Source organism: Acomys minous, assembly GCF_964271855.1.
Source record: "Acomys minous genome assembly, chromosome: 6".
Lineage (NCBI taxonomy): Eukaryota > Metazoa > Chordata > Mammalia > Rodentia > Muridae > Acomys > Acomys minous.
The window spans coordinates 102,524,270-102,540,433 of record NC_140487.1 but is presented as its reverse complement, the minus strand read 5'-3'; the positions used below and the strand labels follow the sequence as shown (position 1 = coordinate 102,540,433).

Genomic DNA, 16,164 nt, shown 5'->3' with positions numbered 1-16,164 from the left:
GGAGGCCTGCACTTTCCCTCCTTAGCACGAGCACCGAGGCCCTAGACTCCGGCAATGCCCACAAGCAAGATGGCCGCACCGGAGGCAACCCCCTACTGCTTAGCGCCCTGCCGTGCCATTGGCTAGGGCGCGGAGTGAGGCCAGCGCTGATTGGTCGAGAGTGATGCGGGGGTGGGGGTGGAGCTGTTGCAGCCTGGAGCCAAGAGTGGGCAACGCGGCGTGAGCAGCGGCCCCAGGCTCCCGGAGCAACGCGCCCGGAGAAAGACTTCGCCGCTCGGGGCCGCAGCCTGGTGAGCTCAGCCCCCTTCAAGCCCTCCCCTGCCTCTCAGCCGGAGCCTCTCCGAGCGGGCGCTGATCGATGCCGAGACTCCCCTGGGACCCTATCGCGACTCCATCGTGCCATACCGCGACATCACCGTACCCTGTCGAGACTCCATTTTGTCACAGCCCCTTTCAGTATCTATCTCTTTCTATATATATATATATTTAAAATATGCCCTATCATATTTGGGGGCTGTCCCCCTTCATGTCGTGATTTCGCTGTGATCTCTCCGTGACATCACCGCGCCATCGTGAAGTGTGATCTCATCGCTGCCCTGTCGTTCGACTTCATCAATGTCGTGTTGTGACCTGGCTGCGGCGGGACAGGTGGTGACCGCCAGGATCCTTTCTCCCCCTTCTCATCTCTCCATCACAGCAGCCCCGCTTCGATTATCCGGCTTTTGGATTCTGTTATCCCTGAGAGCTACCCGACCCCTCTTTTTCTTCTCCAGCCAGTGCCGGCACCCACAGGCTGGTAGCGGGACGGTCAGGGAGAGTACAGGGAGCACAAGGGGTTAATGCCGCTCCTGCAGCTGCTGCAGCCCCTGCACCTGCAGCCTCTGCAAGCCTCTGCCCGAGGGAGGGAAAGGAGAGACGGCAAAGAGGCTGCGGGGGCGATTGAGAGCCCTGGCTGGAGGGGTGGGTCCTCAGGGGAGTCTTCAGAACCTTCTCTGGAGAGCTGGCCTTCTCACTTCTGCTGAAGCCAGTCTACTTTCTCTGAAGAAGGGAGGGGGGAAAGGAACCCTCGAATGTCCTTTTCTCCCGTGTAAGTGAGTCCGGATAATCGAACTTCACCCGTGTCTGTTTTCATTCCTCCCTGTCTGTCCCTCACCACTCACTCCCCATGTGCCTCCTGGAGAGGTGCCAGGACCTGCTGAGCAGTGGGACCAGCTCCTTCCCACTTCTAGACTGGTGAGGAGAGCTGTCCAGCTGAGCAGCTGCATGCACGGTCCTCTTTTCCCACTTTTCTGGAGGTGACCTTGGACCAGGGTCCCTTCTTTATCCTAAATAATTTGCAGGTCCAGCCTCTTAAAGGGGCTCCCCCCCCCCAGGGAGGTCAGTCATGAGGAAGCCACCCTTCCAAATCCACCCTCCCCTCCCTCTGTGCTAATCCCTCCCTACATCCTCCACTTCCACCCCCGCCCCCGCCCCTCCTCTGCAGAGGGATGCTCAGTCCCTCTTGTGTTCACAGTTGGGCAAGGCGAGCATCATGGCCTCGGATTGTGAGCCAGCTCTGAACCAGGCAGAGAGCCGAAACCCGACCCTGGAGCGCTACCTGGGAGCCCTCCGTGAGGCCAAGAATGACAGTGAGCAGTTTGCAGCCCTGCTGCTAGTAAGGACCTGGCTTATAATTGGAAGGTGGGAGGGCTGGACAGGAGGAACCCCCCCTCCCAAGAATGGGGTCAGCAAAGTCGACAGGGATATGTAAGTGGTAGTGGCAAGCCAAAGGCACTGAAAAGGCCCGAGACCTCTACCTTTGTACTCTGCTCCCTTGGGAGGGGGGGGGGGGAGAAGAGGAAGAGAGAGGTGAATAAGGCTGTGGCACTGGGACCATGGAGGAGGCTGCCTGGATTTGCTTTCTGGGGCGTCCCAGAGCAGATGGGAGCTGACTCATAGGGCAACAGCAGCAGGTTGTAACTAGTGCAGAGAACTTGAGGGCTGGGGTGGCTTTTCTTGGACCTGAAGGAGTAGCAGGATTGGAAGTAAACTAGCGAGAGGTTCTAGGAGATGACCAGAGCGGCAGTGGGTACGGTAGAAGTGAAAGGGTCTTCTTCTGTTCGAGGAACCCAGGCTGGGGACAGCAGAGCAGGAACTGCAGTGCTTGGGGTGGGAGGGGGGGGGATGAGTTGGTGTGTGGGGGGTGAAGGGAGGAGGGAGTGCAGCAGTTGCTTGTTTGCCATGGCAACAGGGAGAAGGCTCTGGAGTCAAGGGCTCACACTGCAGCAGAGGAGGTGTTTAGGTGAAATGTAAGGGGAAATGTTTTGACACGCGGAGCAGCGAGACACAGGAGCCATTTCCCGTGAGAAGGTGGCGGAAATGGATCAGAGCCTTCTCTGGAGACAGATAGTTAAGGAAGGACCCTGACTCCTTAGAGGATTTTAAACACTGAGTTCTAAAGCCCCTTGCGTCCCAGGTCGTGAGCATGTGGACTAATGGGTTAGCTACCAGGAGGCAGTCCTCAAGTGACGAGGTGGTCATTTGTCCAAATGAATAGTTAAGAGGCACTGGACCTCCTTCTCGTGAGATGGTCACAGATGACATGGATCTCAGAGGTCACAGCCGGCTGTCTCCAAGGAGAGAGGAGGAGCTGGACGAAATGACCCCAGAATGGATCCTGTTGCATAACCCATCCTGCTAGCCCTCAAGTGCCCAGGGAACAGGCTAGGGACAGTGTTTGCTACATCTGCCTTCTTCCTGCTGATAGTGCCTTGCCTGCCCCCTTCCCCCACCATAGGTGACCAAGGCAGTCAAAGCAGGGGACATTGATGCCAAAACCCGGCGACGGATCTTTGATGCCGTTGGCTTCACCTTTCCCAACCGACTCCTGACTACTAAGGAGGCACCTGATGGCTGCCCTGACCATGTTCTCCGGGCCTTGGGCGTGGCCCTCCTGGCCTGTTTCTGCAGTGACCCTGAACTGGCCAGCCATCCCCAAGTCCTGAACAAGATCCCCATCCTTAGCACATTCCTTACGGCCCGGGGGGACCCTGATGATGCTGCCCGTCGTTCCATGATTGATGACACCTACCAGTGCCTGACAGCTGTCGCAGGCACACCCCGAGGGCCCCGGCACCTCATTGCTGGTGGCACAGTGTCTGCCCTGTGCCAGGCATACCTGGGGCATGGCTACGGCTTTGACCAGGCCCTGGCACTCCTGGTGGGGCTGCTAGCTGCTGCAGAGACACAGTGCTGGAAGGAGGCGGAGCCCGACCTGCTGGCTGTGCTGCGAGGCCTCAGTGAGGATTTCCAAAGAGCTGAGGATGCCAGCAAGTTTGAGCTCTGCCAGCTGCTGCCCCTTTTTCTGCCCCCAACAACTGTGCCCCCTGAATGCCACCGTGATCTGCAGGCCGGGCTGGCACGCATCCTAGGAAGCAAGTTGAGCTCCTGGCAGCGCAACCCTGCATTGAAGCTGGCAGCCCGCCTGGCTCATGCCTGTGGCTCCGACTGGATCCCAGTGGGCAGCTCTGGGAGCAAGTTTCTGGCTCTGCTGGTGAATCTGGCATGCGTGGAGGTGCGGCTGGCCCTGGAGGAGACAGGCACAGAGGTGAAAGAAGACGTGGTGACCGCCTGTTACGCCCTTATGGAGTTGGGAATCCAGGAGTGCACCCGCTGTGAGCAGTCCCTCCTTAAGGAGCCACAGAAGGTGCAGCTTGTGAGCATCATGAAAGAGGCCATCGGAGCTGTCATTCACTACCTGCTGCAGGTAAGCATCCAGCGGCCTGCGGAGGAGCCAGGAGTAGCAGCATGCACATGCTGGTGCTGCAGCGAGCACTCTAGGAGTAGTGTGTGGCCGAGCCTCCTTCCCTCTCCCTCCCTGCCGTGGGCCTCCACACAAGCACCATACCACACACCATATGTGCACTCTGATCACAGCACACACACACAACACAGTAACCTCCCACTCACATATACTCCCCAGTACACACACTCTACACATCACACGCAAAATCGAAGCTGTCTATTCAGCTCACTCTGCAGCATTTTCTCACATAGAAACAACGTCTGCATGTTTACGCGTCTTAACGTGTCAACTTGTAGGATGCAGGAGAAAGGCGCGGGGGCAGGGAGTGGCCTGGTTCCTGCCTCGAGAGTGGCAGCTAAATTTCTTTTCCCCTACTATCGCCTTTCCTGTCCGTATTTTCGAGGCCACCTCTTGTGTTCCATTAGGATTCAGGCTTGATTGATTGGTCTCTTCAGTGGCCTGCCTGCTTCACCGGCCTTACGTCCAGTAAATCATGCCTAGCTCTGATTTAACCCAAATAGGGGTGACTCCTCATTACTTAATGGCAAGTCTTTTCCTCACCTGGCCTCTCAATTCAGAGCCTCTCTAAAGAAATGCTATTTAGCTAAATTTCCCCTGCCCCCCCCCAGCTGCCTTAGAGGTAGAGAATTAGGGGTATGTGCCTTGAGCCTCTAAGCATTAGACATGCTGTCTGAGACCCACATTGTCTGCACTGAGGTCTTGCTGGTTGACCGGCCCCTGTGGGGTGAGTCCCTCCCCACAGTGCTAGGTTTTGGGTAGAAGTGGGCTTGGTGCCCCTCTTTTTGGTTTCAAGTTATGATTATTTATCTATTTCTTAGACAGGCTGGAGGGGCGGTGCATGCATGCCACAGCACACATGTGGAGCTTGGAGACAAATGAGTTCTCTCCTTTCATCATGTGATTGCTAGGAATCCAACTGAGATTGTAAAGTCCCTTTACCCACTGAGCCATCTCACTGGCCCTCGGTGCCACCTTTAGTGGGAACGCAGCCCAGGGTTCCCCACTAGCTGTGTCACTGGCAGGCTGGGGAGGCAGAGGTGCGTATCTGTCTCCGCTCCATTTCACTGGGGTCTTGTGACAACAGGTGGGGCCGGAGAAGCAGAAAGAACCCTTTGTGTTTGCCTCGGTGCGGATCCTGGGTGCCTGGCTGGCAGAGGAGACCTCATCCCTGCGTAAGGAGGTGTGCCAGCTGCTGCCCTTCCTCGTCCGCTACGCCAAGACACTCTATGAGGAGGCTGAGGAGGCCAATGACATTTCACAGCAAGTGGCTAACTTGGCCATCTCCCCCACTACGCCAGGGCCTTCCTGGCCAGGGGACGCTCTCCGGTGAGTTTATAATTATGAGTTGTCCAGCCAGACCATTCCAGACAAAAGGTTTCCGGGAGTGGGGCACATGCCTGGAACGCCAGCATTTAGGAGGCTGAGGCAAGACTAAGAGCACCAGTCCCTGAAAGCCTATGGAGACATGGCAAGACCCTGTCCCCAAAGAGAGGGGACAAAATATAAAAGCAAAGAAAAAGAAAAGGGTCACATAGGGACACCCTCTTTCCTCTAAACTACGCTCCCTGATAATTCATGAGTGTCCCCTTAGGATTATTTATTTGTTTGTTTTGGGGGCTTTACCCCCACAGAAGAACTGCTGCTTGTCATCTCCCCCCCCCTTTTTCTTTTCTTTCTTTCTTTCTTTTTTTTTTTTTTTAAGCAGGGTCTCACCGTGTAGCCCTAACTGTCTTGGAACTCCTTATGTAGACCAGGCTGGCTTAAACCTCACAGAGATCCGCCTGCCTTTTCCCCCCAAGTGCTGGGATTAACATATGCACCACCATGCCCAGCTGATTCCCCAGATTTTTATTAAAAACAGATTTTAGGTTTACTGAGCATCTGCTACAAAGCCAGGTATTGTGCTATATACTTTTCCAGAACAATTTCATTTGGTCCACATAGCAAATCTGACAGAAATCTCATCCACATTTAAAAAATAAAAACGGCCAAGCTTGGTGGCTCACACACCTTTACTATCAGCAATTGGGAAGTAAGGCAGCATTGCTGTGAGTCCAAAGTCACCCTGGGCTGCCGAGTAAGACCCTGCCTCAAGAAATAAAATTAAAAAAAAAAATTAAAATTAAAAAAAAAGATGGAAATGAGCCTCAGAGATTGAGAAATACATAGGCCACAATCCTACCATGTGGCCCAGCCCATGAACTCCGGTTATGTGACTCTGACGTCTGAGCTTTCTCAGCAGTACTGTAAAAGTGAGTTTTCCTCCCCTGACCTCTACATTTCCTTAATTTGGGTGCCCTGGGAAAAGGCATCTTCTACCCTCATCCTTATCTGTCTCTATGTCTACAGGCTCCTCCTGCCCGGCTGGTGTCATCTGACTGTTGAAGATGGGCCCCGCGAGATCCTGATCAAGGAAGGCGCCCCCTCGCTTCTGTGCAAGTACTTCTTGCAGCAGTGGGAACTCACATCTCCCGGCCATGACACCTCAGTGCTGCCAGACAGCGTAGAGATCGGCCTGCAGACCTGTTGTCACATCTTCCTCAACCTGGTGGTCACTGCTCCAGGGCTGATCAAGTGAGGGGCTTGCGAGAGGCTGGGAGGGGTCCATGGCAGCAGAGGAACCTTCGCTGTCACGCCAGTTGGTTTAGTTACAGCTTAGTTTCGCTGTATCTGAAGGTTTCTCTGGTCGTTAGTGTAAGCGGGTTTCAGGGCAGGCAGAGCCAGTGCCACTTGAGGACTTGTTGTATCCAGAGCCCCGGGTACCCCAGGGTATGTCTGTCTGCTCCAGCTGTCACTCAACTCAGCTCCTTGGCAACCGAGCATCCCAGATGGTAGGGCTAAAAGTCAGAAGTTAGCACTTCACCCTGCTGCATGAAGTCCTGCCAAGCCCTGGCCTGGTAAAGCTAGACGCCTCAGGTGCCAGGCTTCCCAAGGGGTGTGGTAGAGTCTACGAACCCTGTGCCTGCCCCATCCTCCGCTCCTTTTCTCCCCAGGCGCGATGCCTGCTTCACGTCTCTTATGAACACCCTGATGACGTCACTGCCCTCACTAGTGCAGCAGCAAGGGAGACTGCTTCTAGCTGCCAATGTGGCCACCCTGGGCCTCCTCATGGCCCGGCTCCTTAGCACCTCTCCAGGTAAGTCTTGGGCACAGAACACCTGAGTGGACTTGCTGCGCAAGAACCTAAGCTTTCTGAAAAGGGTTTAGCAGAATTTTCCCATTGAGAGGCAATCTACAGTAATTCTCCATTTCCACCCCCACCCTTCTTCCCAGAATGATAAGATTCTCTTCCTTTTAAAGACTTTTAAGGCAAGGCCTGGTGGGTGTTCGGTACAGACCTGTTCAGAGGCGCAGGCATGGGTACCTGGGATCCCCGGCAGCCTGGCAACTATGAATCCTGGGTCTTTAGGGTGGCGCTGCCCCCATCCAGGCCCTGAGTCACAAACCCAGTTTGCTGCATTGAGGTTTTTACCACGTAGCACCTCATCCCACTCGGAGACGCACACATCAGCACTACCCTCTGAGCATGGCTTCTCCATGCCCTACCTCCCTCTGGCTGTGTGCAGGGGGCAGGGCGTCCCCTCCAGCCCCTGACAGCCCTCAGTGTCTCCCACTTTGACCGTGGGTGTCTGCTTGGGTCCCTCTGTCCCCGCCTGTTCCCTGTGCCCCATCTGTCAGATGGGAGAAACTGAGCAGATGCCTAGGAACAGGGTGTAATGTGCCCATACCCTCAGCTGCCTGTTTTCTGTGTGGGGATCCCAGCAGGGCACCCTGCCGTGGAAGGGGAACATATCTCTAAACTAGGAACCCCTTTGCATTTAGCGCCCAAGGAGAGTCACCAAAGCTACTGGCCCAATGTTGGCTCCCCCACAAATGCTACCACATTAGTTGAACAGCTTCCTGGGCATCTGAAGAAGGGGCTCGTGAACCCCTGAATGGCAGGTGTGCCAGAGCTGGGTCACTGCTCACTGTCCTCTTTGGCGCCCTCTTCTGGCCAGAAATCAAATTAGTTCATCCTCTCTCTGGGCCACCAGCTGCTGGTCCCTGCTGTGGAATCCCTGAGGAAGGTCTTTTCTTATGTCTTAAGATGAGGCTTACTCCTACCTCTTATGCGTTTAGAGGTCTTGATGATGGAGTGTGCCTAGATTATTAATTCTCCAACAAATTGCTAAGATCAGCATGCTACTGGCTCCATCTTAAATTAAGAAACTGAAAGAAAACTAGAAAAGTTTCAACACCCAGTATCACACTATAGGTGTCAAAGGTAGGCTTCAAACCCAGGCAGTCTGAGTGCAGGTGATGTGTCTCCTCTCTGAGTACGTCCACACAGGAGGGATGGGAGGCACTGGTCCAGTGCTTACTTTACTGCGTTCTCCATTCCTTTCAGCTCTCCAGGGAACCCCAGCCTCCCGAGGTTTCTTCGCAGCTGCCATCCTCTTCCTGTCACAGTCCCATGTGGCACGGGCCACCCCTGGCTCTGATCAGGCGGTGTTAGCTCTGTCCCCTGACTATGAGGGCATCTGGGCTGACTTGCAAGAGCTCTGGTTCCTGGGCATGCAGGCCTTCACAGGTTGTGTGCCGCTGTTGCCCTGGCTGGCACCTGCCGCCCTGCGCTCCCGCTGGCCACAGGAGCTGCTACAGCTGCTAGGTAGTGTAAGCCCCAACTCCGTCAAGCCTGAGATGGTGGCTGCCTACCAGGGTGTGCTGGTAGAACTGGCTAGGGCTAACCGGCTGTGCCGGGAGGCCATGAGGCTGCAGGCCGGTGAGGAAACAGCCAGCCATTACCGCATGGCTGCCTTGGAGCAGTGCCTGTCAGAGCCCTGAGGGCCATCCAGTGGGGACAGACTCGGGGGCGGGCAGCGAGGGAAGGAGGGAGGAAGCATCTTCCCTGAAGCCCCCAAACTGGACCCCTTCTTCAGACTTCCCCTACAAACACCCCAGCTTTCTGGCTTTTCTGAGGGCTAGGGCATGATGCCCACCTCTCAAGTATAAGAAACTGCATCCTGCCCCCAGCCCCCTTGGGGCAGGGATCGGCTTGGAACAGAGGTTGGCCCCGCCAGGCCGGGGAAGGTGGTTGGAGCAGCCCCCAGGAAGAGGGCAACTAAATACCATTATACCCAATGTCTGGCTCCCTGATGGGAGGGAGGTCCCAGGGTAGGAGCGGGCTGGCAGGCGCTGACTGCCGCAGCCCATGTGCCCTGCCGGCCAGGGCGTGGTCTCCCCAAGGCTGTGGTGCCCCTTTTGGCTCCCCTAGGTCCGCGCCCTTTAAGTTGGCCGTTTGGCTTTTGCCTTTGGTCCTCTTGGACAGAGAGCAGTCTCGGGCCATTGACGTCACAGTTCTTCCTTTCAACCTTAGTGACCCAGGGTCTGAGTTGTCCCTGTCCTTGGGGCAGTTTGGAGGAGGCAGACTAGTCAGGGGGGTGGGGAACCTCCTTCCACCTGCGCTTCCTTGAGGCGACCCAAGAGCCCTTGGTCCCAGGTCTCTTGAGCTTTTGTGTCACGCTGCCGCAGAGCAAGGATGGGGTTGGGGTTATTTATTTGCTTGTCCTTATCCCTGCTTGGACACCTGAGCATCAGATCCCTGCGCCCCTGGGACCATCTGGCCTGGCTGGAGCCAGGAACAGGAGGTCACACCGTCCTAGAATGCGCATGTTTTCCCAGTGATTGCACTCCACTGCCACCGTGGTGCCTGGCTTCAACTCCCCTACCCCAGGCCCTGCTAAGACTCTTCTCTGCAGGGAGACGCGACTGGCGGCTCCAGCAGGAACTGCTGTTTTGAACCCGTGGAGACCCGCATACACCTGACCCCTTGCTTCTCCCCTCCCCGCCCCCCCAGTGCGTTCTGTGATCGCCAAGTTCAAAGCTGTGCACATGTGGACACTCAATAAATGTTTATTGGTGATGAAAAGCCTCCTTTGTGGTCTGCCCTGCACATACTCTGGGCCTTTCAGACTCTTGACCTGCTCAGCACTGTCTGCCAGCATGTATTCCTCTAAATGATTAACAGATGCTCTCATCCATCTCCCCCCCCCCCCAGGAGCTGGGAAGAAAGCACCATAGTTCCGGTTTTACATGAAGGGAAGTTTTAGACACACCCTCTCCTAGTAAGACAAGTTCATAAGCCCAAATGTTGATGTGACTGGGCCTGGTGGGGCTCTCAGAAAAGAGTACTGTCGGGCTGGCGAGATGGCTCAGGTGTTAAAGGCTGGGCTTACAACCAAAAATAGGAAAGAGTACTGTCTCTTTTCAGCAACTCGTTTCCAGGGTCACTGACACACCCTCTGATTTAAAAAAAAATGTGATTGGAGATGGGTACATGTGCCATAGCACTCATGAAAGTTGGGGGGCAGCTTTGGAGGGCAAGCTTATGTGGCAAGGACCTTTACCCACTGCGCATCTCACAGGCCATGTTCCAACCTCTAAGGAAATTGGAAATCCTAAGTTTTATGTGGGATCCAACTCAAACATTGAAAACTTTCTTTTCAATTAAGTCACTATTGGCCTAACAAAACACAAAAGCCAAGGTAGGTGGATCGCTGTGAGTTCGAGCCCAACCTAGTCTACAAAGCGAGTCCAGGACAGCCAAGGCTGCTCAGAGAAACCCTGTGTTGAAAAACCAAAAAATAAAAATAAAAACCCAAAACAAAAAAAACCCCAAACAACAGAAACCAAATGTAGCTTTCAGGCTACCAACTGTTGCCCTGAGCTCCAAAGCAAATGAGAACAGAAAGGGCCAATCGAGGCTGGAGCCAAAGCTGTCAGGTCGGAGCCGTAATATGACCCTCATCCCTGTGTGTGCAGTCTAGGCCCTCAAGCTGTGAGCATTCACTGGGCGCACCCTATTGCTTACCTGTGGTTGGCTATTGTTTGCGTTTATTCGCTGGAGAACTGGAGTCTCAGGTAAACACGAGAAGACAGTCTAACCCGAGCAAGCAGCTTAATACCCAGAAGAGAAACAAGGTAATGAAAGGTGTTAGCAATGATTTGGATGGAGGCCAAAACAAAATGGGCCTGGAACTTCAAGCTCCCTAGACTTGAGCAAGACCAGAAAACTAAACCTTGCCCCCGGGACCTGAGAGTTCAGAGGGGGCTTCCCAGGCAGGCCAGCAGAAGAGTGTAGGTGTAAAGGCAGGCCTTTTCCTGCTGCAGCAAGGCAGGAGACAGTGAGTGTGAGGTTGGGCCAGATCATAGTGTATAATGCCCAGCATTATTTATTATTATTATTATTATTATTATTATTATTATTATTATTATTATTATTTTATTTTTATTACGATTACTACTACTACTATATTATTTTATTATTATTACTTTATGATTTCTTTGAGATAGAGTTTCTCTATCTAGCCTTGGCTGTCCTGGAGTTTGCTCTGAATACCAGGCTGCCCTCAAAACTCAGAGATTCAGATCCACCCGCCTCTGCCTCCTGAGTGCTGGGATTAATGGTGGCCACCACCACCACTGCATGGCTTGATACCCAGCATTTTATTTTTTTATTTTAAAAAAAGATTTATTATTTATTTATTTATTTATTTATTATGACACCTGCAGGCCAGAAAAGGGCACCAGATCACATTATATATAGATGGTTGTGAGCCACCATGTGGTTCCTGGGAATTGAACTCAGGACCTCTGGATGAACAGTCAGTGCTCTTAACCTCTGAGGCATCTCTCCAGCCTGATACCCAGTCCTTCCCCCCCCCCCCAGTCTTTTAAACATGAGACCATGTCAAGGGACCAGACTGCTTATTTTAGAGGAGATTAAATGGTAATAAATCAAAACAAAGCCAGTGGTAATGAGACTGAGGATGGCCTAGGTGGGAGTTAGGAACTAGGACTTAAAGATAAATTATAAGGGAAGAAGAACAGAGAACGGGAAGCCAAGGATGCTCCAGGGGACCGCTGTGTGATTAGTGGGGCCACTTTTGTCATGGGAAACATTGGGAGAGACTCGGGTGTGTAAAGGAATCTGTTCGGTAAATGGTTTGTGTTGCTTATGGGATGTCCAAAGAGTAGTTCCCTCTCCTAGCCTAGAGCATGGAAAGGCATTTGAGAGGATAACAGATTTGGGGGCTGTCAATGTAGAGGTTCCTTCCAATCATGGGAGTGACAGTCCAGGGAAGGGCCGCAGAGCACGTAATTACTGTCTATGGTCTTTGTCATTGATTTGGTCTCCTGCATGGCAAATCCAGTAAAGCAGACTGTGTTCTGTCCTCTCATGAGGCATGGTGAGAGGGTTCCTGCTCCAGAGTAGGCAGTGGGCTAAGCTGAAACTTGCAAGGCTGAGCTTGCTCTTGTGAGCTTCAGCTGAGACCAGCTTTCAAGAGCTGAGCTGCAGTGGTAAGCTCCAGCCACCAGATGGAGCCTCAGCATCTTTTGCCAGATTTCCCTCACCAAGGGAACACTTGCAGACAGACCCGTTAGGAGGAATATGGTATGGTTCCGTCAACAACGGAGGCCAAAGTTTTCTTTAGGAGAGAGGGAGAGAGGGAGAGAGGAGAGGGGCTGGAGAGATGGCTCAGTGGTTAAGAGCACTGACTGTTCTTCCAGAGGACCAGGGTTCAATTCCCAGCAACCACATGGCAGCTCACAACTGTCAAGATCTGACACCCTCACATAGACATACATGCAAGCAAAACACCAATGCACATAAAATGAAAATAAATAAATATTTTTTTAAAAAATAAAGGAAGCCGGGCGTGGTGGCGCACGCCTTTAATCCCAGCACTCGGGAGGCAGAGGCCGGCGGATCGCTGTGAGTTCGAGGCTAGCCTGGTCTACAAAGTGAGTCCAGGACGGCCAAGGCTACACAGAGAGACCCTGTCTCAAAATAAATAAATAAATAAATAAATAAATAAATAAATAAATGAGAGCTGGGTGGTGGCAGCACACGCCTTTAATATCAGCACTTGGTAGGCAAAGGCAGGCAGATCTATAGTGAGTTCAAGGCCAGCCTGGACTACAGAGCAAGTTCCAAGACAGGTAAAGCTATACAGAGAAACCCTGTCTTGAAAAACCAAAAGAGATAGCAAGGGAGGGGAGAGAGAGAGAGAGAGAGAGAGAGAGAGAGAGAGAAACATGAAGAGAAATAAGCCAAGCATGTCAAGTGAGAGTTCATGTATATTTGAACATGCGTAACTGTGTGCCAATGAATATCCTGTTTGCACATCTTATGAATGCATCCGTGCCTGTTGCGCCTCCACGCCACTTCCCAGGGGTGCCTCTGTGCATATCCCAGAACTCCATCCGAGTGCATTTGTCTCAAGGAACAGGCCATAAGAAATTATCACCTGTAGCTGGGCGTGGGTGGCTCATGCCTATAATCCCAGTGCTCAAGAGGCAGAGGCAGGCAGATCTCTATGAGTTTGAGGCTAGCCTGGTCTACAAAGCCAGTTCCAGGATAGCCAGGTCTGTTACACAGAGAAACCCTATCTTGAAGAACCTAAATAAATAAAAGGAAAAAGAAAGCACCACCTGCATGCTTTACAAAGTGAAGAACTCTCATCCCTTAAGTATCCTTCAGGGCCCAGTCTGAAGGCCCGGTGTTCCACAGCTCTACTGATCTCCAGAGAAGCAGATGGTGGAGCACACGCCCCTCCCCAGAAGAAATAAGCAGAATTACTTATCTGTCAGATGAGCTCCTCGGATCATAACAGGCCTTGTTGTAGCTACCCAGGTATAGCTTCCCTGGGTCATGTGGAAAGAGTCCCTTAATAGACTTGGGAAATTGTAAACATCTTTTCATTCGCTTACTTATTTAGTAGGCATTCGTTGGCCCCTTGACACACACCAAGAAGAGTGCTAGATATTCTTTCCACTTTTCTGTTTTGTTTTTCGAGACAGGGCTTCTCTTGTAGTCCTGGCTGTCTTGAACTCACTTTGAAGACCAGGCTGGCCTCGAACTCACAGAGATCCACCTGCCTCTGCCTCCCCGAGTGCTAGGATTAAAGATAGGTCCTTTCCCACTTCTTTAGACGTCTTCTTTCTTCCTTCCTTTCTTTTTTTGAAAATTTATTTCCTGTTTTATGTGTGGGGGTGTTTGTCTGTACATCACATGGGTGCAGTGCCTGTGCAAGCCAGAAGAGGGCGTCAGATCACCTGGAACTGGAGTTCAGATGGTTGTTACTGCCGAGTGGAAATGGAACCTGGCTCTTCTAGAAATGCAGCCAGTACTCTTAGCTGGCTCTCCGGCCCCTCCTTTAGACTTCTTGTGAAGTGACTCACAGAGCAGGAAAGGAAAAGTTACCAGGAGTCCTAGAACGGCAGCTAGTCAAGTTTCGTTCCTGACGTGGGCCATGGTCATGGATCCCAGAAGCATTTTCCGTAGGGAAGGAACATACATACATGGTCCAGGTAAAAGGTGCTGAACAGAGGATCCAGAAATGGATCACAAGAGTAAGAAACCTCTGTTAGAGGTTTGCTGCCAGGGTCTACACAGTGCAACCTCGATCACATTAGGGCTTTATTTAAACAGATTGCTGGACTCTACTGCAGAATTGCTGGTTCGGTGGGTCTGAGGTAGAGCCAAGGACTCACATTTCTACCGAGTTTCCAAATGTCATTGGTGATGCTGGACCAGGTACCACACTTTGAGGCATGTCTATGAAGGCGAGAGTAAGGAAGTCCGAGGCTCTGAAAAGGGGGGGTGCGATGTGCTTTCTGAGACGCCTGCTCAGTCTCTTCCGTGGTGGATGTTTATGGGTTATAAGCAGAAACGTTCAGGTGTTGGTGTGGTGTTTCGTGCCGGCAATGCTGGCACTTGTGAAGCTGGAGCAGAAAGTTCATGAGTCCTGGGCTAGCCTGAGCTACACCCTGAACTACAGCGACACCCTGTTCCATAAGCAGCAGCAGCAGCAGCAGCAGCAACACCCCCAAGAAAGTTGGCAAGGCTGGAGGTTGAAGTGTGTGGTATCATTTGTGGTGCTGCAGCATTCAGGAGGAGAAGCAGGTGGGGGATGGGTTGGTAGAGATGTGAGTTCAGCTTTTAACGTGGAGACTCCGATGATAGCTGTAGGAGACGGCCTGAGGCAGTGGTTCTCAACTGTCCTAGGACTGTGATCATTTAATACAGTTCCTCACCCCAATTAGAAGGTGGCTCCTTTATAACCGTAATTTTGCTACTGTTATGAGTCGTGATGTACGTAAATATCTGTGTTTTCCGATGGTCTTAGGCGACCCCTGTGGGAGGGTCATTTGACAGCCCCACTACCATAAAGGGGTAGAGACCCACAGGTTGAGAACAGGTGCCCCTGAGGGATCATCCCGTTGGCACCTGTATACATTTCTAATCAGATTGACAGCCTGAGGAGGACACATTTGGGGGTAACAGGGGAACAAATGGGAAGAGGATGAACTTGCTCCAGAAGCATGAGGGGGGGCAGCAGGGGGGGGCGGCTGGAGAGATGGCTCAGTGGTTAAGAGTACTGACTGTTCTTCCAAAGGACTTGGGTTCAATTCCCAGCACCCACATATCTGTAACTCCAAGATCTGACACCCTCACACAGACATACATGCAGGCAAAACACCAATGGACATAGAATAAAAATAAAAAGAATGTAGACACCGGGCTGGAGAGATGGCTCAGCAGTGGAGAGCATTAGCTGTTCTTATAGAGGACCTGGGTTCAATTCCCAGCTCCTATATGGCAGCTCACAACTTTATGTAACTCTAATGCCAGGGGCCCCAACACCTTCATTCCTACAGACATACATGCAGGTAAAACACTAAAGCACATAAAATAAAAAAATAAAAACTTGAAAGAAAAAAATAAAAGAATATGACAATGATGAAAGGTGGTGAAAAGAAAAAGGGAAATAGAGTAAGAGGAGGTGGTGCCAAGGAAGAGTGAAGGAACTCAGGGAAGACAGAGACAGACAGAGGGAGCCCATCCCAAGCCTGTCAGAAGAGCAGAGGGGTTCCCCCAAGCTGGGTCCATCTTCCTCATCACGGTTTCTGGACTTTCCCCACAGGAGCCCACCAACATTTATCTTGGAGATTAATTTCAGCTGTCTCATGACTGAGGTTGGGGGTAGAGGACGAAGGAAGTTGCCACAGACTTGAATAACACAAACTCAGCCTCACACCAGATCTTGGATCTGTCCTGAAGAGGAAGGCAGCACAGCTGCCGCAGCTGCCTTCCTAACTTCTGGTACTGGCCTCTAGGAAGCTCCTAGGGATGAACCCTTGGTTGCTAGCTAGCCTTACCCTTTCCTCACAGCTCCACACCCTTCCCCCCCGGCCAGACTGAAAGAAGCCAACCTGAGTTCCATACTAGCCGTGCGCATTGTGGGAAACCCACCTAGACCACACACATCAGGGAGGTTAATGGTCTCATCTCTCTCAGCGGTGTTACTTTTACC

The 16,164-nt window shown here is 52.4% G+C and overlaps 1 protein-coding gene across 3 annotated transcripts; it reads left to right on the top strand.

Annotated features, from left to right (window-relative positions):
- The first annotated feature begins 156 nt into the window (after window positions 1-156).
- On the top strand, window positions 157-9,713 carry NCDN (neurochondrin). Of its 3 annotated transcripts, none has more exons than XM_084786265.1 (7): window positions 157-290; window positions 1,514-1,654; window positions 2,777-3,745; window positions 4,890-5,131; window positions 6,155-6,379; window positions 6,799-6,941; window positions 8,193-9,713. In XM_084786265.1, exons 2-7 carry the CDS (start codon window positions 1,532-1,534, stop codon window positions 8,627-8,629), a joined length of 2,139 nt encoding a protein of 712 aa, XP_084642391.1. In that variant the 5' UTR covers window positions 157-290; window positions 1,514-1,531; the 3' UTR covers window positions 8,630-9,713. The 3 variants fall into 3 exon arrangements, with proteins under 3 accessions (XP_084642391.1, XP_084642390.1, XP_084642392.1); XM_084786264.1 differs by lacking the exon at window positions 157-290 and adding an exon at window positions 466-648; XM_084786266.1 differs by lacking the exon at window positions 157-290 and adding an exon at window positions 704-1,087.
- The last annotated feature ends 6,451 nt before the right edge of the window (window positions 9,714-16,164 follow it).